The sequence below is a fragment of the Rhinoderma darwinii genome, chromosome 1 (genome assembly GCF_050947455.1).
Source record: "Rhinoderma darwinii isolate aRhiDar2 chromosome 1, aRhiDar2.hap1, whole genome shotgun sequence".
In the NCBI taxonomy this organism is placed as follows: Eukaryota; Metazoa; Chordata; class Amphibia; order Anura; family Rhinodermatidae; genus Rhinoderma; species Rhinoderma darwinii.
In genome coordinates, this window is record NC_134687.1 from 452,145,641 (window position 1) to 452,172,282 (window position 26,642).

Consider the following 26,642-nt stretch of genomic DNA (forward strand, 5'->3'; position numbering starts at 1 on the left):
CCACTACCGGACGACTGATGACCTATCCACTACATAGGTAATCAGTACATGATCTGTGGGGGCCCGACACCCGGACTCCGCATCGTTAAACCGCTCCGGCTGCCTCCGGGCACCGGACGTCCATGCCTGCAGCAGATTGCTCCAGTCATGAAATAGAGGCCGAGCTGCAGTGAACAGGAGCAGAGCTGCAGTTCGGCAGCACGGCCGCTATGAAATGTACGGAACCAACTGCTGCCGGCTCTGTATATTGCATAATGTGCCTTAACATCCAGTGCCGCAGGCAGCCGTAGCAGCTAATCGGTGCGGGGTTCGGGTGTTTGACCCGCACCGATGATATACTTATGACCTATCCGGTGGATAGGTCATCAGTTGTCCAGTAGTGGACAACCCCTTTTAAGATGCACTGGCAGTAGACCCACTAGTCATGCCGTGAAAGCAAGCCTATAATATTTCCCTCAATGCTATATAATAGAAATATCAAGTAATGTAGCAAAAAACATATAAACACTTTATTAATCCTTTTTACAAACTCAAATGGTTCAATGCCATTAATTCATGTATTTCGATACTAAGCTATGCAGCTGCACAACTTATTGTTTTAACACTTGAATTTAGTCAGAGCGGGGCTGTGGCTGTGTAATACAGTGCGTTCGCGGTCAGCATGATGTGATACGGCCGGTGCTGCGCTAATGAGCGCAGGCACTGAAAACATAGAACATGTTGGGCGCATTGCTCATTAGTGCAGCGCCGGCCGCACCACATCATTCCGACCGCGCGTACGCATTTTTTGTCAGGAGCGGGGCAATGGCTGTATTACACAGCCACAGCCCCGCTCTGACTAAATTCAAGTGTTAAAACAATTAGTTTTAACGGCGGAGATCAGAAAAACCTCTACAAAAAAAAAGTTAATAAAATACCCATACACTTTTTTTACAATAAACATTAAAATAAAAGTCTCAATACATAAAACATACAAGCATTCGGTTGCGTCGCGACTGTAATAACCTGCACAACAAATTTATAGCGTCATTTATGATGTGTACGCTGTAAAAAAAAAAAAATACAAACTGCTTTCTTATTTATTCATGTGCGGCACGAGGTGTTATGAATTTAATACCTCCATGTGCCTCACATTAATAGTAATTAACCCCATTATGTACCTCACACATTAACCCAATGTTGTCCATTATCACTGTGAGAAACATGATGGGGTTAATTACTATTAATGTGAGGCAAAATGTAGGTTCAAAATTCTTTACACCACGCGCCTCACATCAGAAAATGTAAGAACTTTTTTTTTTGTTGTTGGCGTTTTGGTATCGAGAATCGCAATACTACACGAAGTATCGGTATCGAAGTCCAAATTCTTGTATTCTGACAACCCTAGTACAAACCATTAACCCGTTAGTGACCGGCCTATAAAAACACTATGGCTCTTCAAGTATGGAGACACAAAGACAAATAATTTGGAAAAAAAAAGTGTTTGCACTGGGTAAAAGTAGTAAAACATACAAAAACTATACAAATTTGGTATTGTTGCAATCGCAACAACCCGCTGAATAAAGTTATTGTGTCATTTATACCACACGGTAAACGGCGTAAATTTAGGACGCAAAAAAGTGTGGCGAAATTGCTGGGTTTTTTTTCTATTCCCCCCCCCCCCCCAAAAAAAAGTTAATAAAAGTTAATCAATAAATTCTATGTACGCCGAAATGGTGCTATTAAAAAGTAAAACTTGTCCTGCAAAAAACAAGACCTTATACAGCTATGTCGACGCAAAAATAAAAAGTGTATAGCTCTTTGAATGAGACGATGGAAAAACATAAAAAATGGCTTGGTCATTAACGTCTAAAATAGTCTGGTCATTAAGGGGTTAAAAACACCCAATAAAACCAATATGCAATAAACTTGTACACACAGGACCGTGTGACCTATATGGCAGGACCCAAAAATTTTTGTTTTACGTATATATAATCTCATACCAAACATCAAGTATACAAAGTATCTGAAGCGTTGCCAAAAAAGTTATACATTATGGTGTACTTGAAAGACGTGCTCAATACATAAACTCAATGCATGAGTCAACCTCACCCACCATATGCCATAATAACTGTCTTCACACTGTCCAGGACCCCAAGGGTGCGCTCCCTTCGGTGGTGGCTGCTCTCCCTCAACCTGACCCTGGGATGCTCCTTCCTACCTCTTTGGGTAATGACTTCTTCCACTAGAACGGTAGGTGCTTCAGGGGTTCTGCAGGCAGCCTCATGGTCCTCTCTCCCCACCTTTTCTAACTTCTACATTGTGCATACTTTTGCATCCTCTAATGTCTATCTTGGTCGCAGAGATCGGAAGGCGGCAGTACGCTGACCACACTGATTCTCTGTTGTTTTCCCACTCCTGGGGACTGCTTTTGAACTTCCCATGGTCATCTTCCTTGTCCTCCATTGACGTGGACGAGAAAGTTTTGATTTTTGTCAGTGTAAAATCCATTTCTCGACACAATTATTGGGTTTGTTCACTTTGTGTAGTATTGGCACTTTCTCCTCACGGGTGGACTTTTTCCTCGGGTTCTCATTTGGTTCTTGTTTTTCTTATTGTTGATTGGATCCGTTTTCCCTTCTCTGCTTCTCCTTACTGCTTCCGTACAAAACTGGTTTAGCTCCGTGCCTGCAGGAGATATATAGCTGGTAGGAAAAGCTAACAATTTTTACTTAGTGCTCGCCTCCTAGTGGCATCATATTTACTTCCATATCACTTGAAGCGTGATTGTGAATACCACACAGATAGCTTAATTGTCGATAATATCTGTACACCTCAGACTGATCAAAAGGAGGCAACTGAGACACTTTCTCACAACTACACGTATGGTTATTCACCACCACTGCGTTTCCACTGTGACTCCTATTTTTTTTAATGGGCGAAAGAGGTTGATCTTCTTTGCAGAATAGAGCTTCCAGTAGAAAATATGGATTGTGTAGATTACTTTTATCAGACTTGGCAGGAATGGCTTAATTTTTTAAGGAAATTTTCTAAAATCCGCTGGAATGGGGAATTCAGTTGCCTCATTTCTGTGCAGACTAACTGCATCTATGTTTTGTTCTGTAACTTCCTGTTCTATGTGTTTTATATTGAAAAGTGTAGTTAACAACAAAATGCTTGTTTTTGTTTTTTTGATTGTTAATCATGTTCTGATTCTGTGTGTTGTGTTCCTTTTTTTTGAGTGATTGATATGATCTGTTCTTGTCGTCTTCCTTACATATTTTTTTATTAATTAAAAAAAAACAAAACTGTACAAAACTATTGAGGCATCACAGCTGCCTGACATATACAATAACCTTTTTTTTTTTAAAAAAAAAAAGTGTCAGGAGCCTGGTCGAGAAAAAAAAAGCTGCATAAAACTATTACGGCATCATAGCTGCCCGTCGTATAGAAAGTTTGATCAGCATGTTGTTTTTGCTTTGTTTTTTACTTTTTTGTTTCTTAGTATTTTATAAAACACTAGTACAATGTATACATTAGTATTTGCGTAAATTTTACGGACAGTTTTATGTTTACTTCTTCTTTGAAATCTGCCTTGCAGCCACTGGTGAATTACAGTTTGGAGAATTGCATTTGACTGACCCTGGGCACTCTACCAATGCAGTAGGATTGCTAGCAGTATTGCGAGGGCTGCTAACCTGCGGTCGTGGAGATCTTCTCACCTGTAAATTATATTCTTCAGGCCAGGTAACATCATGAACTATTATAAACCTGTTATAACCACTGTCCATATTCTCTATTAGAGGTTATGAACATCATTAAGGGGGTTTACCAACTCTGCATCCTTCCTCTCGATATCAGCCAGATATTCTTTGTTTTTTTGGACTTAAAGAGATTGTCCAGTTTTAAGCAAATTAATGTTATTTTTTATATAGTTAATAGTTACAAAATTTTTCAATATGCTTTCTGTATTAATTCTCTGCTTGTTGTTATTTTGTAGGAACATTAGTTGTTAACAACTGGTGGATAAAATTCTCTTGGAAGACACAGCTCCAATATACGAGCCATGCACCTGTGTTTCCAACAAGCGGAGATCATAAAAAGCTTAAGGAATTAATACAGAAAGTATATTGGAAAATTGTATAACTTTTCATTATGCAAAAATTAACAATTTGCTGAAATTGGACAATCCATTACATGGATGGCCATTCATCTGAATGGCCACCATGTAATACTACAAATGTCTGTCCAGAAAAGGCTTCCACTGGTGAGCCAGGGATGCCACAGCAGCTGTAATATCAAAGGGGTTGTCTCTGACAATTCCTTTAAGCATCACAGATTATCGATCTGAACGGAAATATGTACGCTAAACAATCTATGGTATTTTTTATTTTATTTTTTTAAATGAACTAAGAATAATTTCTTGTTCGTTGCATTGGGGGACATAGATCGTGGGTATATGCTGTTGCCGCTAGGTAACTGAGCTCCTCTGTCCTCCAGACAGCCATTCAGTTTGTTCTGGACTCTAAAAACAAACCTTCCTTCAAATCCCATCCTTCCTGGTGCCCTCGCTCGATGCGTTTCGGGTGGGAGGCAGGCTATTTAGCTTAGAAGACATCGGGCTCTTCCACATCTAGAATGCCTGGATTCGGGAAGTGTTATCCTCGGGATACAATATCTAGTTTACCAGCGTTTCATTCAGCCCGCTGGTCCTCAGTCACCTTCCAGGGCAACAACCTTCTTTCAGGCTATCGATTCTCTGTCTTGTCAAGGGTCTATTATCCCCATACTTCCAGATCAGATAATTTGGGGGTTTAACTCCAATCTTTTTGTCAGTTCTGCTCCATCCTGGACTTCAAGTGATGGAACGCCTACAACAGGGTCTGCCATTTCTGCATGGAATGTCTACGTGGTCATTGCTTTCCTGGAACAGGGGAAATTTCTTTGCTCTGTGGACATCAAGTACGCGTACCTCCACTTTCCCTTTGCCAATCCCACCAGTGTTTACAGCGCTTTGCAGTTCCTCCTCACTGTTAACAGTTTGTGCCACTCCCATTCAGTCTGTTGACAACCCCGCGGGTCTTCAACAAACTCCTGTCTGTGATGATTGCACTCCTTCAGGCCATGGGAGTTTGTCACACTCTACTTGGATGATATTTTGATCTGGCCTCAAATTTCTTTTTTTTCTTAATAAAAAGGGTTAATCAGTGTGTTTGGTGCAACTTTATAAATACTTTTTATCAAAATTTTTGTTTTACTTTTTGAGAAACAGCTGCTCTATATTTTTTAAACAGAGCAGCTGTATCTAGCGCTAAATCCTGTTCCCGTCATGTCCGTGGGACTGACAGGTTTAGTGACAGCGGGTCCTGCGTGTCTGACACGCAGGATCCACCTGTAAACATCCACCTGTAAACATAACTTAGATGTGATTGACATGCAGGACCCGCTGTGACTGAACCCGACAAGTCAGCGGGACTGACGGATTCAGGTAATAGCGAACGATACAGTTGCTCTGTAAACAGAATACAGAGCAGCTGTATCTGAAAAAGTAAAACAAATTTTTAATAAAAAGTATTTATAAAGTTGACCAAACACACTGTTTTTATTAAAAATAAATAAATTTGCATTTCAAAGGTGTACATAGATTTTAACCCGATTTGATTGGATTGTCAACCACTCAGTCTTGTCTGTCCACTTCCCAGACACTTAATTTGCTAGGCGTGACCTTCGACACTCCGTTGGCAAAAGTGTTCCTCCCACAGGAGAGGTTGTCTGCTCTTCAGGCCAAGGTCTGGTCCTGGCGGAGAGGCTCACCTACCTCTATATGCATGAGAGTTCTCAGCACTTTGGTGGCCTCGATTGAAGCCATTCCCTTTGTGCAGTTCCACACCTGTCCCCTTAAAGGGGTGATTCTCTCCCGGTGTAACTGCTTTTCCGAATACTTGGATCGCCAGATCCTTCTTCCTCTGGCTGTCCGTCAGGCCCTTCACTGGTGGCTCTTTCACTATCATTCCATGTGGCCGCTCCTTCCTTTTGCTGAAATGGGAGATCCTTGTCGGGGATGCGATTCTTAAGTACTGGGGAGGAATGTTACGGAGCCTGATGGCCCTGGGACTGTGGTCCCAACAAGAATCCTCTCTTCCCATCAACTGACTGGAATTTAGAGCAATCTTCATTTGCCCGCTGCATTGGACATCGCTTATATCTGGCCTTCCAGTGCGAGTCCAAATGGACAATGTCACTACCGTGATTTAACTAAATCACGAAGGCGTGATGGCGGGAGCCGCAAGGATCCTAACCTGGGCACAACGTTTCATTCTCACACTCCTCCATGGGACTCCAACTTTGTTATGGAGGCTGTACAATCCGTTTCATTTGAACCTTTATGAGAGATCTCTCTGTATCTTCTTTCCTGGAAGGTGGTGTTCCTGGTACCTGTAACTTCTACCCAGAGCGCCTCCAAACTAGCGGGTCTGTCCTGCCGCTTTCCATTACTGACTCTACAGCAGAATAAGTCGGCACTCCGTATGGCGCTTTTTTTCTTGCCCAAGGTGGTCTCTGCTATTCAACTGAAAGAGGACATTGTACTGCCATCCTTTTATTCATCTCTTATTCATCCAAGGGTCCGTTCCCTTCACATCCTAGTTGTTGTCCGTGCTCCTTGGATTTACATCTCCTTCACTGCTTCTTTCCTATGGTCAGATTCCTTGTTTGTCCTCCCGGATGTACAAGAAAGTGGTTGGCGGACTCTAAGGCTACTATAACGTGATGGATGAGACCTAGGTAAACTCCCCCTTTCGGATTACAGTTTACTTTGATAGAGCAGTTTGGGCTATCTAGGCTAGACACCATCGGACTTCTGCTCTTCAGGTGTGCAAGGCTTCCTGGTCTTTTTTTTTAGTTTTTTTTTTAATACTCACCGTAAAATCCTTTTGTTCAGTTTATTGGGGCACACCCGTCCCACGTATTTTTTTGTTCATGGTTGTCTGTTGGAGGGATTTTTCTCTCTGGTTCTGATTGCAGTTACTAACCTTGTGTGGGTTTTTTTCTACTCCTTACGGACAGACTGAATAAGCTCAGTGTCTGTAGTTGGGGTATATCCTGTAGGAGGGGCTACATTTTTCTAATTGTTCGTGTTAAGCCTACTAATAGCAACAGCATATGGCCATAGTCTGTGCCCCCCCCCCCCCCAATGAACTGAACGAGAAAGGAATTTTGAGGTAAGCATTTAAAAAATCCACTTTCTACTTTATTTTTCGAATATGTTAGAATGTATAACTCCAGTTACGAGTGTGGCTGCATCTAAGGAGCTTTGCAGGATAGGCTTACAGCATTGCACATTTGCATAGGTTATCGGACCGCATGTACACTCAACTGCATCTCCCACTATCACTTTTAAACTCCTGGCGGGAAATGCAACTGCACTCATAACCGTGGGTACATTATAATCATGGGAGAGATGTCTAGTCCTGCCTGTTCGAGGGCTGGGGAAGAGCATTCCCCTTTTCTTGGTTCTGAAAATTTCCAGATGAAAATATGACACATGATCACACTGCTACATACTGATTGTCTTTTAGTATAAAAAATGTATTTATTTTTTTGTTTAGCCCCAAACTCTAGGCACACTTTAATATGTGGTTTTGTGATGTATTGTGCTTTTAAAGAGACTGTAAATGGTACCATTGTTTTGCTATGAGTTCTTAATAAAATTACCTTTTTAAAAAAAGACTGCAAATGTTAAATTGCTTACTATAGGTGTGTGCAGACCAGTTTATGACCAGTATTTGTACTGTAGAAAGTTATCTTTCCTCAGAGCATGAGCTTGCTGGAGTGTCTTTTTCCTACTGTAGCCTGCCTATGTGAGCAACAAATTGAACCATACTACAGCTTTCAAGGTACGGTATCCAAAGGTTAATAGGTTTAGCCGATAAAGTTATTAAAAAAAACCCCTAAAAATGCTGATTGTTTTCCCTTTCATTGTAGTGCTCTACCTCTGGTTACAGCGTGCACGGGAGCACCTGACTGTACTGCTCAAAATCCAAGGGGCCTTTCTCATGACAGATACCAGAGATACTGCCTCTCGTGTGATGAAACTTCTGTGGATTGGGGCTGAAATGCAGGTAAGAATTCCTTTCTTGTTACACTATCTGTCCACCAAAGTGCATAATACCATAAATATTTACTATCCTGTGCCTTTATTACCTATTAAATGTATTAATACTGGGGGGCATACCACTGGGACCCCCACCGATCTGTAGAACAGGGGTCCCGACCCCTGTTCCTTCTTACTGCAGGATCATAGTGAGCAGGATTTTGAATGGCGCGCCGGTCCGTTCAATATCTATGGGGCCAACAGAGACAGCCGAGTGTAGCTCTGACATTGCTACATCATGAGGAGATAGGGGTGCAAGAGTCTGTGGGCAGAGCGTCCTCTGCTGCGTCGGGAGGCTCCTGACACGTACATTTAATGGAGGCCTGTGACCGATGCACTACAGTGGCATCTTTCATCCAAAGGCCTCCATGTTAAAAAAAAGTATACCCGCGGTATATGTTTTTTTGCAGAACGTCCTGCATTACATGGTGAATGGTAGAGAAGGGAGCTACCAGCCCCCTTCTCTACCACTGGATTCAACTGTATCTACAACCTGATGACGCAGATATAGTTAAAACCGGGGGAAAAAACTGGACCAGAAAAAAACAAAATGTGCAAGATTTTTTTTAGATTCATTGCCCAGCCCGACGAAGCCCAAATGGACACTCCTGAGGCATAGAGCCCTATGGACACGTTTAGTGTGTTCCATACCTGACGTACACGCCTAAGAATATTTTGATCTGTATTTGTGTGATGTTGCCTTACAGCAGTTGTCCCTTCAACAAATAAACTAGCTTCAGGAAATGTTACAATACAATAGTAACCTGTTAAATCTCCTGCCGCTCCAGCGCTGATGCTCAGCTGGTCCCTGATGGTCTTTGTTTACTTGCTCGGAGTGATGACGTACTGTACATGCTAGTATCACCACTGAAGCCAGTGATTGGCTGCAGCGGTCAAACTGAGCATCAGTTCTGGAGCGGCAGGAGATTTAACCCGTGTATTGTTTTTATTTTTTTAAATTTGTAACATTTCATGCAGCAAGTTTATTGTCTTAAACTTTTGGACAGGCAGCTACTGTATATGATCGGTTGCTGTGATGCTTCAACAGTTTTGGGCAGTTTTTCTTTTTTTTTTCTTTTTTTTTTTATTTAAATTCGTAAAAACAAAAATTATGTAAGGAAGATGTTTTTAGGTCTTAGTCTTATTCTAACTCTTTTACATAATGTAACGAAGGTGTTATGTAACCGATTCATGCACAGGTGGATGGCATGACTGCTTTGGTGCTCAGCTGCTGCCAGCATTATTTGCATATTCACCATAAGGAGTGTCAGCGTTTGGCAATAACACAAGAGACCATGCTCCAAGATTTGCTGCATAAAATCACCGAAATCTCCTGGCAGGCTCGGTCAAGGTATACTGTACTTTGTGCTCTGCTGCCGTTCCTGGGCTCTAATAAGGTCAGAACTTTTTAGACTGTTAAATATCTGATTTTGACTAATGTTTTTACCTAAAATAATAGAAACTGTTTTTCATGTGCTGTATATTATATGCTTTGTATGATATTCACATATAGTATGTAGTTAAGAGGCAGTTGTCAAGTTTCTATATTAGGTGGGGTCAGTGAACAGTTAAGGGTTTACAGGTTTTGTTTTGCTTACAGGTTTTGGCTCTCTACCCATTGCTCCCATCTCATCTGTTTTGCTGTCTGGCAACTAACTACCTCTGTACTCCAGCTGCAGAGACTTACCGCACACTTGTTTCTATGCAGAGACGAGAATGGGTTCAGGAGGGCACAGTAGGTGAAGGGGAGCTAGGTAAACATTGGGCAGAAATTTGGCTTGCGCCTCTTTCTGATGCACTAACTTCCGCAGAATGTAGCCTACAAAATAATGCTGCTACTCATATCCTCCCCTGTACCCTGCGCACGTTTAGTGACTCATCCAAATTGCTGGCAAAACAACTGTGTGGTTCAGATGTTCCACATCTACGTGGATGGATCAGCCTTGCATGGGCACAGAAACTAGTCTTAGGTCAAGTGGTAGAAGCAGAAGAGAGGCTGCAGCTGTGTCTGGAGTCTGCTGATGATGGAGTACGTGTGGAAGCAATGAGTTTCCTGTGTTGTGGTCCTAAAAGTAACAAGCCCCCTTCCTCTGATGATCTGCATTTACTTAAGAAATATCTGCCTTACAATATGGGCTGTGATAATCCAGGCTTTCGACAGCAACTGCAGGCAGTGCTGCGCAGGGCTCTAGAGAGGCTGCGGGATGCAGCCATGTCTGCCCTCCGCAAGGGGCATACTCAGGAGGAAACTGTGGCCCAGGCAATAGGTGAGAGCTGTATATAAGTAAAAGCAATTTTATGTTGAACAGTATGTGTAGTGTCATGCATTAATCTCGACACAAAGACCTAATCAATGACTTGATTTAGAATTCCCAACATCTCAGATACGCAGTACATGACCAGCTTTCTTCTTGGAATGTTTACATTTACATATACATTGCAGTTTGTCTACTTTACATGTACAAATATCAATTGGGCACTAGTGTAGGTGGCCAGATCAAGAATACTGGTCAGTGCTTGTGGCCTAATGAATTCTGAGTTTGTTGCAGTCTGGTCTGTACACATATACTGCATGTTACCAGCGTCTTACTGGTCTTCTAACTTAAAGAGGTATTCCCATCTTAGAATGCTATGGCATATCGCTAGCATATGCCTTATCATTCTGATCGGTGGGGGTCTTACTTCTGGGATCCCTGATGATCCTGTAAAAGAAGGGGCTGTGGTCCCTTAGACATTTCTCCTCCACAACGGCGCTCCTGGCCATCCGCTTGGCAAGGAACTGCAACACCGCTCCATTCAAGTAAATGGGACTGTGTTGTAGTTCCCTGCACAGGAACTGGTCAGGAGTGACTTTGTGCAGGAAAAAATTGTGAAATCAGCCTTGGGGGTCCCAGCAGTCAGACCCCAACTGATAATGAAGTGACATATCCTAGCAATATGCCATCAGTTCCTTTGGTGGAAAAACGTAGGATCAATATATTTTCAGTAGCAATATTTTTATAATAATAATATTTATTCAGCATGGCTGTAATTTGTAATATACACGCTGCCAGTTGCCATAATTTAGATTTAGTTACTGTACTAACAGCTTTGTGGCAAGCTAAATGATGTTTTCTTTATTTACTGTGTCAGAGTTCACAGATTGGATTTTTTATCTCAGTATTTCATCACTGACCCCTGCGGGCAATTATCAGAGGAGATGCTCTGCCTTGATCACACTCCGCTCCGTGTTGGAGATTTGTACTGACCGTTGGAGTCCACAAAGGAAGAAAGGACAACCCCCACGTGAGTTGTGCTCCTCTGATTAAACAAATTGTAATCTGTTTCTGGCTTACTGTTAATTTGTATATTTTGGATAGATTTCAGATTTTGGATTAAAAAAGTAAGTTGTGAGGTCGTAAATGTTCTGTATATGTAAGACTTTGATAAGACTTTTATATGTTCTCTAACTAATTAATATGGTTATATGCTGGTATAAATTCTTAATAAATATTTTGGCCGGAATCTATTCATATTCTTCTGTCAAAATAAAAACTCAGATTTGTGTCGTGCTATGTCTACAGAAGATGTGTCTCTTCTACTGAACTCTGCAAAGCAGAAAGGATGCTGGGATTTCCAGACAGCTAGTAGCATGCAGGCGCTCATAGGATGTATGCAGGACAGCACTAATGAGGTAAACCCACTTTATTGAACAAAATTCTCCTTAAAAAAATTGTTGAACCAAACCTATTAACTATTGACTTAGCGGTGTCTGGTTATGACAGTCCTTTAACCCCGCAAGGTCGCAGACCGTTTTCTCCTTGTGGACGCAGCCCGATTTTTTTAATCTTTTATATGTGACACTTTGTGGTAATTACTTTGGAATGTATTTACTTATACAAGTGATTGTGAGAATGTTTTCTTGTGACACATTTTACTTTATGTTCGTGATAAAAATTCGTCACTACATTCATTGTTTATTTGTGAAAAACACCAAAAATGTTAGAATTTTTTTTAAATGAGCTTTTTCCAAAATTAGATTTTCTCTGCTTGTAAGACATATAGTAATACCACACAAAAGAGTTACTAATTACCATTTCCCATATGTCTACTTTATGATGACATCTTTTTTTTTTTTTAATATATATATATATATATATATATATATATATATATATATATATAAAGCTTAGCAGTCATTTTTCAAATTTTCAAGAAAATTTCAGGGTTCAGAAGGGAAGGAGCGCCATTTGGCTTTTAGAGCTTAAATTTTGCTGAAATGGTTTGCGGACAATATGTCGCTTTTGCAAAGCCCCTGAGGGACGGAAACCCCCCAGAAATCGCCCCATATTGTAAACTACACCCCTAAGGAATTCGTCTAGGGGTATCGTAAGCATTTTGACCCCACAGGTTTTTTGCAGAATTTTTTAGAATTGGGATGAGAAAATGAAAAACACAATTTTTTACAATAATATGTAGTTTTAGCTCAATATTTTTCTTTCTCAAAAGTAATAAAGGAAAAAATGGACCCCAGAATTTGTAAACCAATTTTTAGCTATTAAAACAATACCCCATATGTGGTTGCAAACTGCTATTTGGGCACATGGCAGGTCTCAGAAGGGAAGAAGCACCATTTGGCTTTTGGAGCGCAGATTTGCTGGTTTGGTTTTTGGGCGCAATGTCGTATTTATACAACAACGAAAAAAGAAAGCATCAGGTAGATAGCCCCCAAGTAGGTATATACTAGTGGGAGGGCACAATAATAACACACCTGTAAGCGCTGTGCAGACAAAAACAATAAATGACCTATAAAGAAGAAGTCTGTAATCACACTAAAAATGCAATACAAAAAGATATCTTTATTAAATACATAATACATGTTAAAAATGGATCATACAGTGCAAGAAAAACTGGTGTCATAAACCCGGTGGAATGTGGGTATGCCAAGGGTCCTAATAAGCCAGCAATATCTAGTACAATACCTACAGATGAACATATGAGAACTCCACCCTGGGGAAAACTACATACTATAGGTAACTATCAGAGAATACAGAATATATACTCCATATAATAACAAGTGAGGAAACTTAGTATGTTCCTTAGGTAGTAATTAGATAATAGCTAGGTATATTTGCAGAGCAGCAAAATAGTGCAAAAGGTGAACTGAAATAAGTTGGAGAGAGACTACAAACCCATGGAAGAATGAATAAGTGAACGTCCTCAACCACCGGGATGACACCAAACCCGACGTGCATTCTGGCGTTGCCTTCGTCTGGGGTTCTATCTAAGGAACATACCTAGTTTCCTCACTTTTTATTATATTTCATATATATTCTGTATTCTCTTATAGTTACCTATAGTAAGTAGTTTTCCCCAGGGTGGAGTTTTCATATGCTCATCTGTATGTATTGTACTAGATATTGCTAGCTTATTAGGACCCTTGGCATACCCACATTAAGTCTTCCACCGGGTTTATGACACCAGTTTTTCTTGCACTGTATGATCCATTTTTAACATCTTTTATGTATTGTGTATTTAATAAAGATATCTTTTGGTATTACATTTTTTGTGTGATTACAGTCCATGTCGTATTTGCAGAGCCCTTGAGGTACCAGTACAGTGGATGTATGGGGGGAAAAGGGATGAAGATGGGGAATAGCGATGTAACAAAAACAAAAAACTTTTATTAGTATTAAAAAAGATGCTCCTGCATCCTTAATATGATGTTAAAATAGAACACTTATTCAGTGTATAAGTTGTTAGCTCGGCTGTGCTCAGTATATTATACTAGCGGGAAACCGGGTGAACGGTCCCCTGCAACACCCTATATTGTTAAATAAACCCCACCTGGTTGGTTTTATTCTATTTTATTTGAAAACCACCAAATGGGATTGAGGGATAAAGACCAACTTTATTTTGAATTCTACACATAATTAGTGTTATACTGTAGTTGTAAAAAAGGGCAGCATATATAATTGGCTCAAATATGCTGTAGAGCTTCCTGGTTGGCTGTGCTGTCACACGGCTGACCAGGAAGCTTTTTGCCCTGAGTTAGAAGCTGGGCGATCATCTGCACTGTCACACAGCTCTGTGTTGTAGAGCAAGCAGCGAGACACCGCTGTCTGCTTCTAGCTGAAAACTGCACAATCAGCTGTCACACGGCTCTGACCAGGAAGCTCTGCAGCATATTTGAGCCAATTATATATGCTGCCCTTTTTTACAACTACAGTATAACACTAATTATGTGTAGAATTCAAAATAAAGTTGGTCTTTATCCCTCAATCCCATTTGGTGGTTTTCAAATAAAATAGAATAAAACCAACCAGGTGGGGTTTATTTAACAATATAGGGTGTTGCAGGGGACCGTTCACCCGGTTTCCCGCTAGTATAATATACTGAGTACAGCCGAGCTAACAACTTATACACTGAATAAGTGTTATATTTTAACATCATACTAAGGGTATGTGCACACACACTAATTACGTCCGTAATTGACGGACGTATTTCGGCAACAAGTACCGGACCGAACACACTGCAGGGAGCCGGGCTCCTACCATCATAGTTATGTACGACGCTAGGAGTCCCTGCCTCGCTGCAGGACAACTGTCCCGTACTGTAATCATGTTTTCAGTACGGGACAGTAGATCCACGGAGAGGCAGGGACTCCTAGCGTCGTACATAAATATGATGCTAGGAGCCCAGCTCCCTGCACTGTGTTCGGTCCGGTACTTGCGACCGAAATACGTCCGTCAATTACGGACGTAATTAGTGTGTGTGCACATACCCTAAGGATGCAGGAGCATCATTTTTAATACTAAAAAAAGTTTTTTGTTTTTGTTACATCGCTATTCCCCATCTTCATCCCTTTTCCCCCCATACATAGACTATATTTTGGTGGTGCACACCTGATGTAACATCACAAGAGGATCCCTGTGGATACTTTTTTCATATATATACACCAGTACAGTGGAAACTGCAGAGAAGTGACCTTATTTTAGGGCATCGCAATCTAGAAGTATAAGAAGTAGTAGAAGGAGTTTTGTGGGGGTGGGTTTACTGGTGTTTTCAGTTTATAATGCAGGTGCATATGTAAGCCGTACAGAGTACATAAGGTTATAAGAAGGTGGTATAATAACCGGATACAGCAACAATAAAATGAATAATTCCAAGGTGTGTGGCACGCTTTAAAGCAAGCCTTTATGCACAGGCCAGGTGTCGCACTGGTAAGTGGTATGCTTTCTTAACCCCCTTTTGAAACACACAGCATTTTTTGGGGACTTAACCCCCTTGCAGTTTGGGGAACTTCTTTGGGAAAGTGTGGCCCTGGTACAATATGGGCACTTTTCCTTCCTGCAGATGTGCTTGGACCCTCCCTTTCCTGGTTTCCAAATAAAAGTGCTTGGTTTACCACCTTTTGAAAATGAAGGAATGTCCCTGTCTGGCTGGCACATCGGGATACCACATAAGCCCTATGCAATGCCATCTGTACAATGTGCAAGGCAAGCTTTTTGTACGACACCCTTTTTTTTTCTGCATTGCACTTTATGGTTTCAGCACTTGATCTAAGAGAGTGTTGTCGCTACTGTGTATACTATAATATAAATATATTAAGAAGATTTGTTGAGCGTCGTACTGTTTTTTTTCTTCTAGCTTTCTAAAGCCCTGTTCACATCTCCGTTTCTTTTGTTTTTGCCGGACAAAATTTCGCATAATGCAGCGCTATTTTGTCAGGCAAAATGACGTAAACCCGATGTAATTATTAAAGGGGTTTCCCGAGTTAAAACTTTTATGTGTTAGTGCTTTTAACTTGGGAATGTGCTTACATTTGTAACGTGTGACGTGCCATTTATGGGCTGTTCTGTTATACATCCAGGAACGCGCATGCGTGGTCCCTTCTGTTCTCTCGTTTGACAAGCGGACAAATGAGAGAACTGTAGCGACCGCGCATGCGCGTTCCTGGCTGTATAACAGAACAGCCCATACACGGCACGTCACTAGTGACGTGTCGTATACCAGGCAGAAAATGTGAATAATTTGACCACGTAACAGGCACAGCGTGTAGAGAGTGACATCACATGTGCCCCACGGCAGCATCGGGAAACGGGGCCAATTTTAAAACTGTAATGTAACTGAATGTAAGCACATTCCCAAGTTAAAAGCACTAACACATAAAAGTTTTAATTCGCAACCCATTGACTTTATATGGGTTTTCCGATAGGCATCCTTAGATTCTATTATGCGACGGACCCCACGCTTTGGTGTTCTGCTATTATATTGGAGTAGAACAACTTTACCTGGAACGCAGATGGGAAAAGGGCCTAATACATGTTATAAATGTCTGTTGCGGTTGCACATGGTTTTAATTGGAGAAATGGGGAAGGGGGGTTAAGTAGGCATTACATAAAGTCATTTGAATTTTGGTACTGAAGAGTGCTGTACTGTGTCTAATTTCTTACATGGATTTGTGAAACCAGTTTAATCTAAAAGGGCCAATTTGTTCTGATGAATTGTTGGTAATTCGTTATTCTTCTTTTCTTCTGTACAACTACAGCATGTTTAATATTCATAGAAAATGTGCACTTAATTAAATGTTAACAAATGTAATTCCCATTTTCAGTTTTTTAAGTACTTTGCATTATTTTTTACCATACAGATCCGTGAGATGGCATCTGATTTGCTTGCCCGTTTCTTCCTGCCAGCCTCACAGGAGTTGACTGTCACACTATTTGAACTAGGACTAACATTTCTCTGTAGTCCTCGTGTATCAATGGCTGAATCTGGAGCTCTCCTAATGAAGACGTTGCTGCAAAGGTGCTTAGAGAATCGTAAACTCAGATATAGTTACATAGTTAGTACGGTTGAAAAAAAGACACATGTCCATCAAGTTCAACCAAAGGATGGAAAAGGGAAGTTAAACATTTCTACACATAGGAGCTAATACTTTTTTGTTCTAGGAAATGATCTAAGCCTTTTTTAAAGCCATCTGCTGTCCCTGCTGTGACCAGCTCCTGCGGTAGGCTATTCCATAGATTCACAGTAGGGGCTTATTCAGACGAACGTGATATACGTCTGTGCAACGCGCGTGATTTTCACACGCCTCGCACGGACCTATGTTAGTCAATGGGGCCGTTCAGACAGTCAGTGATTTTTACGCAGCGTGTGTCCGCTGCGTAAAACTCACGACATGTCCTATATTTGTGCGTTTCTTGCGCATCACGCACCCATTGAAGTCAATGGGTGTGTGAAAATCACGCGCAGGACACGGAAGCACTTCCGTGTGACGCGCGTGATTCGCGCAACAGTAGTAAAAACTATGAATGGAAACAGAAAAGCACCACTTTTCTTTTCTGTTTACAAACATACAGAGTGTCATAATGATGGCGGCTGCACGAAAATCACGCAGCTACGCATCATACGCTGCTGACACACAGAGCTGTTATGTACCTTTTGCGCGTGCAAAACGCCGTGTTTTTTGCGCGCGCAAAATGCACAAGCTCATGTGAATCCGGCCTAAGATAGCTTGTCGCCTCTGCAGATTGAACCTTTTCTTCTCCAGACGGAGGGAGTGCCCCCTTGTTTTTTGAGGGGGTTTTACATGGAACAGGATTTCACCATATTTTTTGTATGCGCCATTCATATATTTATAGAAGTTAATCATGTCCCCCCTTAGTCGTCTCTTTAATCTTTCTTCATAATTTAGATTCTCCATGCCCCTTATTAGCTTCGTTGCTCTTCTTTGTATTTTTTCCAACTCCAGGGCATCCTTTCTATGAACTGGAGCCCAGAACTGAACTACATATTCTAGATGAGGCCTCACTAATGCTTTGTAAAGTGGTAATATTACATCCCTGTCCCGTGAGTCCATGCCTCTTTTAATACACGACAATATCTTGCTGGCCTTTGAAGCAGCTGATTGACATTGCATGCTGTTATTTCGTTTATGATCTACAAGTACACCCAGATCCTTCTCGACAAGTGACTCCCCCAGTATAGCTCCCCCTAGGACATATGATACATGCACGTTGTTGGTACCCAGATGCATAACTTTACATTTATCTACATTAAACCTCATTGGGCATCCACTTGGCAAAACTCTTAGTGTGTCCAAATCCACTTGCAATTTACAAACATCTTCTATAGACTGAACAATACTACATAGCTTTGCGTCATCTGCAAAAATATAAATGGTGCTATTAATCCCATCCTCTATATCATTAATAAATAAATTGAATAATAGAATAATAGTGGTCCCAGCATGGAACCCTGGGGTACACCACTTATAACCGGGGACTATTCAGAATAGGAATCATTGACCACAACTCTCTGGATATGGTCCTTGAGCCAATTCTCAATCCAATTAGAAGCGATACTTTCTAAACCTATAATCCTTAAATTACCCATTAGACTTCTATGGGTTCCCAAGGAATTTGTTTGAATAAACCGTCAACTTCCCCGGCGGTAGACCCTCTACTCTACCTATGGCTAATGCTTCTCCCTATGCCACTTGCTGTAGTTGCGGCTTAACTCCCCAAAGTTGGCTATATCCTACCGCCCTGGTGGTTGTTTCCTAGGATGGCTGCAAGTCTCCATGGATTCCAAAGCCTAACCTTGCAAAGTGTGTTGTTCCTGTCTGGAGTCCACCCTCCCAATAAATGTCTTGGAGCTTCGACGTATCCTTATCCCCTTCCAACACTGGACCCACCTACAGTACCGCTCTCTAGGCAGTCCACATTCAAGGAGTGGGCGACTGCATCACCAACTTCCTCAGCTAAAAGTGGATCGAAGTCTTAAGGGAGATTTGCTCAAGGTGGGGTCAGTAAGACATGGACGTCATTGCTCCCATATTGGATCACAAGCTTCCTCGCTTTGTATCACAGCCTTGAGATCCTCTTGTGCTCCCGGTAGATGCAGTGATCATTCTGTGACATCCGTACACATTTCCCTACATCTTCACATACTTCCTGCTTCTGCCTCGGATCCTCAAGAAAATCAAAGCAGAAGACTTACCAGTAATTCTTCTCGCCCCATGTGGCCTGTTAAGCTGACTTGGTTACTCTTCTGGCGTAGGCCGTCGGACTGAGGTAGTGTGTTTTTTTTGTAAGAAGTAATCCAAACCATGCTTAAGACTAGAAAACCATTATCTACCATATGGAATGTGGAAGTATTTTTTTTCCATTGGTGCGAGGAGAAGTGCTCCTTCCTGTCCCTACCTTTCTTCCAAATTTGGCTGCAGCCTTTCATATTAATGAAGACATTGTTCACTCTTTCTTTTGTCCTTACCCTTCCAACCTTAGGAAACGGTCCCTCCACAATTTGGTTGTAGTCCGTGCAATGCAGATTTACCTCACTCAGTCTTCCTCTACCCGCCACTTAAACTTTCTTTTTTTTATTCTGGAATATCCTTGGCAGGGTCTGGCAGCGTCAAAGGCCACCATAGCCTCCTGGATTTGGTCAATTATTGGCGAAGCGTACTAGTCGAAGGACAGGGAGCCTCCATTCTAGGTAGCGGAAGCCCACTGCATTACAGGGGGTGGGTGCTTCGTGAGTAGTTTAGCATAGAGCTTTTGCTCTACAGGTCTGAAAGGCCACTACCGGGTATAGGGCGCATACCTTTAGGTCCTTTTACAGCTTTCTCGATTGCAGGGTTTTGCAGGTGGCGGTGCACTGACCGCACTGAGACTTCTCTTTCTCATTCTTAGCGACTGCTAAACATTCCAAGATTATAATTGGTATACCTAAATGACACTAGTGAGAAAACAGGATTATTTCTTGTCATGTTCGTTGGGGGACACAGAACCCGCCCAATGTTTTGTTTTTATTTGTTATGAATGTTTTTCTTTTATTGTGTGCTTTTGCCTCTGGTTCTTATGTTTCACGGATCTTGTTATTAGTTGTAACCGTTAATATTGTTCTCTGCTATTCCTACTGTTTATGTACAAACTGGTTAGCTCAGTGTCTGCAGGCGGGGTATAGCATGGTAGAAGGAGCTAACACTTTTTTTTAGCTTAGTGTCCTCCAATTGGTAGCAGCTATACTCAAGGTCATCAGCTGTGTCCCCCCAATGAACATAATGTGGAAGGGATTTTACGGAGAGTAACAAAAAAATCCAGTTTTTGCGAAATAAACTTGTAGCAGCAATATGTATTTCAGTTAACTTCTTTACACCCCTTTCTTTTGAAAAATACGCAATCATGGCAAAGCAATCATAGCGTCACTTCATTTTCTTTTGTTCCTTTCTTAAAGGCCAAATGATTCTATATACTTGGCAGAAGGTGTCCCCCTATCTGCACTAGGACTTGTGACCTATCTTACCAAAGTCCTAAAGGATCATTTTTGTTGTGCACAGGAAAACCTCCTACATGCAGCCAGCAAGAAGCCCATCCATGGTAAGCATAACGTGGTACAATATATATCCCAACATACTGTTAGGATACCATTTTAGTCGTGTTCACCAAGCTGGTCAGGCTGTTCCAAAGCAGATAGATGCTGTATATATTTTTGAAGGCCAATATGAAATCTGCATTATCAAACCTGTTTTAGGAAAGAAGACATATTGGTTGGTTTTGTGTAATAACTCTCATTGCTCACAGATATGAGCTTACATGACACTACAGTGACAAATTATTGTTGCTGTGCATGGAGAAGTTGAGAAAATCTGTATCAAAATACGTCATTTCTGGTATGATTCGCCAGTTCTAGGTAAAGCACTGTATAGCTGGAAATCATGTTACATGTCCGTCATATAGAAGCCATTTGCATCTTTTGTCAACTTTGTTATTTATGCTTTCTCCTTACTGTCACCATTTAGGGGTGCTCTCTGCTTTGCGGTTATGCCTGTTGGATGTTTCTCCTATCTCACAATCCATCTTACAAGCTGATCATGCCACCGGCTGGCGTTGTCTACTACAGAATCTTGTTAGCTTGTTGCAAGAAATAGCATCCTTCATCATCCGAATGCTGCACAAAGCATGGAGGGAAAAGCCTTCAGGTAAGATGCTGGTAACCCTTAACTTTACATTTTTTTTCTGCAGTTATTCTAGAAGCTGGGGTAAATGGCAGTATATATCAATTTAATTTTGTTTTAGTTATGCTTTCCAGCCAAGTGTTTATAATTCTGATTTATTGGTTGATCTGAAACGTGTGTATCAGACTTTATGATGCTTCCTTACTGCAATGCAAAAACAAAAATTTTTTGCCATAAATTGTACATTCATTGCTTAATAGAGCATTGTGGTCAGATCTTCAGCAAGGTGCACCATGTATGTGCCTGTCTTGTTCAATGCATTACCTCAATCATGTATCTCGCACAGAAGTAGCTGCACCATCTTTTCAAGATATGGGCAAGGCTGTTAGTGTCCTGATTGCCCATGGTAGAGGCCTAGAGGAAGTCCAGGAAGATCTTCTCATTTCAGAAGAGCACAGCCTCATCATGACGTGTTGCTGGGTCTCCTTAAAGGTGAATCTCCAATAAGCTACTATACGTTCACTCGACATAAATGGCAATGTCTAGGTATTTTTTTAACTTTGCTTTTCATCTAACCATGCCAGGAAATTGGAATGTTTCTTGGGCCACTCGTAGAGAAGTCAATCGCTGCTCCTACACCAATCATTTCCGAAACTGCAATAGAGGGTTCTATGGCTACGTATCACGATATATTCATGAGATGTCGTCACTGGGTATGTTTCATAGTGTGCTTCTTATAGACAGATGGCTTTTAAAGGGTTGTCCCATGACTTATCACAACTTGCTCTTCGGATTTGTCAACTAGACAGGTTAGAAAATTATTATATGTGGAAAGCCACCTTTACGACTAGCCCCAAGTCCCCGTTTCAGGCCAGAGACTAATTCATGCTTGCACAGCCATTCTCCATAGAAATAGATGAGATTTTCAGAAATAGCTGAATTTGAGCGCTTGGCTGTTTCAGGCTTTTACTTTCATTGGACAGGTAAAATATAGGGTTTGACTCCATTTAACCTGAAAGAAAAAGTTGTTTATGGAATGACTTTCCTTGCAAAGTAAGAGGAGTTCAACATTAAAACCATTTAAATTGTGAGAGTAGTTTACCTCTATATAATGGAAAGGGTTAAATATCTGTGCCTTTTACGTCGTCTTAAACAGACAGTCCTGTGTTGGATATTTCGAGTTGTATGTTATTTGCTTATCCTGCAGGGGGCTGTAGATGGATGCAGCAGAGGATTTACCAGGCTTTGTTATGCATTACTTCACCATAAAGATCAGAGGTTGAGAAATCTGCCAAGAAAAATGATGGAGCAGGTGTGGTATACACTATATACTGTAATAATGTACCTTTCATGGTCTGCTCGATAACTTCGACAACATGTTTTGTGTTTTGCAGGCCTTGTTACTGGCAAAGTCTCAGAACTCACTCTCTGTTACCCGCAGAGCTGCAGGCTTTCCCGTTCTTTTGCAGGGCATCTTATCTGCAGAGGGGCCACAACATCCACTTCTTGAAACTTGTGTGCTAACTTTACTCACATTAGCGAAAGAGCCCCTGCCATCTAATTGGGACCATACACGAGACCTTCCGCAGGTAGGGAGGTTGGAGTAAACAAGAGTTCTTTTAGAGTAGTAGTAATTCTTGTGAAAGTAGAAAATGTCTTTGACTATTTCCATATATTTTTCCAGGTATCGGCTATTCATGCTCTGCAAACTATGCTCCGATCAGCAGGCCTTCGTTCTACACTGCTCAACCATGCAGTTCCCCTGATGTCCCTAGCGGTCGGCAGTCTGTGCTCTTCTTGCTGGGCTATGCGCAATGCCGCTTTACAGCTGTTCAGTACGTTTTGTCTCACCAAAGACTTAACCAAATTTAACTGGGAATTATTAATGTGATGAATGTATCTGTCTTATTCTATTTTCCGCAGCTGCTCTCACTGTTGGCATGCTGGGACTGTCTCGCAGTGATGTGGATTGCTCTGTGCAGAGCACACTGCATGTTGGGGCCCTTCTGCGGAGATATCCAGGATTGAGCGATGTATTGCTGAAGGAACTGCAAAAGGCTACGCAGGCAAAAGAAACTCTGCATCCCAGTCTGCATCCGGTCCTTACACTGCTTGCCAAGCTACAGCCTGGGGGTGACAATGAGGCCAGGTGATAGGCCTAGGGACTGTTGCTAGGCTTAGTCCAAGATATTATAAAACAAAATCTTTATATTGTGCTTTTTATGCAGATGTTTCATGGAGCCTCTGATGGACCTTCGAGAAAATCCTATTTATGCTGTGCGTGTCATGGCTGCCCGTGCCCTCGTACCTGTTGTTAAGGTGATGGATTATCATGCACTTCTTGTTCAACTGATAAAAGGCCTTCCTCGTACCAAGGATGGGGTGTCCCACAATGCCTTACATGGACGACTACAGCAGATTTATGCTCTGCTATCTCTAGCTGTGCAGGAAAACTGGTGAGAATGGACTGACTGGGTAGGACCCCTGTTAGTATTTCCCTTCAGACAAGATTCTTGATAGGGTTGTAAATACAAGTCCAAGTTCTTATTTTATTATGATCCATAGGGTATTCCCCTAAAGTTAATATTTATGGCACGTGCAGCTAACTCTCCTCCGGGAACGTTTTTTGCAATATCAGATTCATATGCCATAAATGTTAATTGTGGGGAAACTTCAAGGTTTTTGTGATCGTATTTGGACCTCCCAGCTTTATTTATTTATTCTGACCAAACCACCAGCTCCATTACAGAAATGCATCCTGAAGATAATCCGCTTTGAAAAATTAAGTTTTAATGCACTGTATGCTAGTAGTCTATAGTCAAGTGAGTCCACCGGGCATTGTGAAAGGTCTGTGACTCTGGCCTTTTTATGAACTTGGGGTAAATCCTCACCCATTCGCAGAGTGATTGACATGCTTGTCCTCAGTAACATCATCTCCTTGCCTATTCATATCCTGTGTTTGTGCCAAGCACACTGTGTAACCTGTAATGCAAGGATAGTACTGCCTGTGATTAGTACTATAAACTCTCATGCAATCGGGTGGAGTTTTGCTTCCTGGAATCTAAGTTGCCTACGGCACACATAAAACTTTTACCTTCAATTCTTACGGTATAGATGTTTGCTTTTACAAATGTGATTGCACATTTCTTAATCTATATGAGATGGCTCCACTGCATTGTGACTAGTTTAGGAGGAGGTAACATCATGCTGACCGGCTCTCCTTAATATTGCACATATTACAACAACATGTAAAAATCACTACTTTCATTTTGTTTTTTTGGAAAATATTTGGGAATTTTGTTTCTTTTTTACTGTATAGATTATTTTCATATATATATATATATATATATATATATATATAGAATGTTGTAAAAAAGTAGGGAGTATACAGTAGATTATAGTATTAGTATGTGGTTGTATTGGTTTTAGTCTGTATTTTATGTCGTGAGTGGTGTTATGGTTTTAAAAAACTTGTCAAGCAAAAGTTGACAATTGTATTTATGTCCCTCTGTTTTTCACACTTAGGCCTCATGCATATGTCCGTAGCCATGTGCACGGCCCGTGATTTTCGGGTCGGCTGGCCGCGGAGTGTCACCCGCAAGCTGCCCGCAAATCGTGGGCAATGCACATGGCTGCGTCCATTATTTCCTATGAGCCTGGACCGCAGACCACGGCCGTAATAAGACATGTCCGTTCTTTCTGCGGTGCGGGCTCCTGGGCCATGCACGGACCGTAGAAACCACGGTCGTGTGCATGGGCCCATAGAAATGAATGGGGCCGCAATTCTCCCGTGGATTTTCGAGGAATTGCGGCCGCAAAAGCACGTTCGTGTGCACGGGGCCTTATTCTTTTTTCAATTTTCTACCTGCTTTGCTTATGTTCTCAAAGTATTTATTTGTGTCTTCTCTGTTTAGTATTTCAGAGGATGTCCGGCAAGAGGTGGCTGAGCATCTTCTACCATTTCTTTGGCTGCTCTCACCAGTGCAGAAGTGTTCACTGGTTAGAAATGCCTTTTTGGACGTTCTTTGCCTGTTACTGCCCAGCTGTGGTGAGGACTTTGTAAGTCAAGTACATGAGGCAGTCTGTAGGGAGTTGAGTGTAGAGGAACATCTCTTATCACAGGTGAGAGCATCCATTATGCAGTAGTAAACAAAATCATGATCATCGGTGTGTTTTTATAATTTTTTTAATTCTAATTCTCAAATTGTATGTAGTCCGCACAGGTGGATGCTGATGCTTTTCATGAGGCGTGTGTGCGGTATATATGCAGTGAAGCCACCAGTTCCTTTGGCCGCTCCAGCTACAATCTATTGCCACAGCTCCTGCAGTCTGGAGATACCGCTGTACTTAGGTGGCTTATTGACCAGCAGATTGGTGGTGTTCCTGCACCATTGGGACAGTTGTTAGGAGACATATTGCAGGTATGACAAAAAATAAACTAAGCAGCCATATGTAGTGATCTGAACTTCATAGTCACTTCAGAATGGATCAGTTTAGTTTTAACCCTTGTTTTTCTTTTTGTCTGTCAGGATATGTTGTTCAAACAGCTTCCCAAGGAACCCTCTATGAGTCTCAGGCTGGTTTTAGAAGGTTTTGTTCACCTGCACCAAGTTTGCCCGTCTCTGACAGTTCGTCTTTCCTCTGCTAAAACCACTCCGTTTGTGCAAGGTCTCCTGTTTATGCTGGATTCGAGGAAAGGAGGACCACAGCTCCGTGGCCATGTCCTTTGTACACTCAGCTTGATACTAGCACATTGGTAATTTAATGTTTTAGGCTGATGTGATGGGGTTGTTATGTAGATTTGATGATCAAAAAGTACTCTTTGACTGGGACAAATAGATTTGTGTTTTATTTTTGAAGTAATGTATACTACTCCCTAGTTATGTTTATATCCTAAATAAAATAAACTGTCCTGAGCTTTTTTAAACTATGAGAAATTACTTGTATGACCTATATTAACTTAATTTCTTGACAGTGAGCTTTGGGAAGATCTGTCCCTTGCTACCCGCTGGGTCTCTGCTCTCCTTGTGTGTGCAGACCCAGCAATATCATGTGAGAAACTGCGACTGGCTGCAGCAGAGGCTTTGCGCCTGGCTGGAGGTGATCTGGTGAGACGAGCACTGCAATGTGCTACCTCTGGTCTCGCACAACTGGCTGTAAGGTTAGACAACTTCCATGAGGTCTTCTCTTTATCTTTGTGTATAGCCCTATACAATTTTTTACTTTGGTTTCTTTTAGGGCAATACTGTGTGGAGTGGACCTACTGCAAGATGAGGACCGTGGTGTGCGAGACCTTGCCGCCAGATTTGCTGCGTTATCCCTGAATCAGCCAGCTGAGAAGTCCTTGCACAATGACTGGGCCATTCTTGGCCTCCTGGAGCTTTTGAGGGATCATTTTTGGAAATGTGAGGAGACTTTCCACGCTCTCATATTTCGCCTACCTCCTTATGATCTTCATGCCGCACTTTCCTATCTTCATGACAGGTAAAGAAAGTACACTACTTTTGTCATCACCAAATGTAGACGGAATCAGATAAGTAGTGAATAATATTATTATTTCCCCTCTAG

General features: G+C 41.6%; 1 protein-coding gene across 3 annotated transcripts in view; it reads left to right on the forward strand.

The window, feature by feature from the left end:
• LOC142657179 (tRNA (32-2'-O)-methyltransferase regulator THADA-like) overlaps positions 1-26,642 on the forward strand; it is a 44,582-nt gene that overhangs the window by 16,956 nt on the left and 984 nt on the right. For 2 of the 3 annotated variants that reach the window (XR_012849840.1, XM_075832231.1), the window contains exons 8-29: positions 3,581-3,726; positions 7,775-7,874; positions 7,963-8,099; positions 9,331-9,528; positions 9,732-10,398; positions 11,264-11,416; positions 11,695-11,804; positions 16,764-16,921; positions 20,354-20,496; positions 20,919-21,098; positions 21,421-21,566; positions 21,659-21,787; positions 22,282-22,386; positions 22,469-22,663; positions 22,759-22,909; positions 22,998-23,223; positions 23,303-23,530; positions 24,989-25,196; positions 25,289-25,495; positions 25,604-25,830; positions 26,050-26,235; positions 26,313-26,558. Coding sequence is in view for 2 of the 3 variants with exons in the window: in XM_075832231.1 (XP_075688346.1) it covers positions 3,581-3,726; positions 7,775-7,874; positions 7,963-8,099; positions 9,331-9,528; positions 9,732-10,398; positions 11,264-11,416; positions 11,695-11,804; positions 16,764-16,921; positions 20,354-20,496; positions 20,919-21,098; positions 21,421-21,566; positions 21,659-21,787; positions 22,282-22,386; positions 22,469-22,663; positions 22,759-22,909; positions 22,998-23,223; positions 23,303-23,530; positions 24,989-25,196; positions 25,289-25,495; positions 25,604-25,830; positions 26,050-26,235; positions 26,313-26,558 (4,246 nt within the window). In the remaining variant the exon portion in view is untranslated. The remainder of the gene's footprint in view (positions 1-3,580; positions 3,727-7,774; positions 7,875-7,962; positions 8,100-9,330; positions 9,529-9,731; positions 10,399-11,263; positions 11,417-11,694; positions 11,805-16,763; positions 16,922-20,353; positions 20,497-20,918; positions 21,099-21,420; positions 21,567-21,658; positions 21,788-22,281; positions 22,387-22,468; positions 22,664-22,758; positions 22,910-22,997; positions 23,224-23,302; positions 23,531-24,988; positions 25,197-25,288; positions 25,496-25,603; positions 25,831-26,049; positions 26,236-26,312; positions 26,559-26,642) is intronic. The other variant, XM_075832237.1, reaches the window with a different exon arrangement.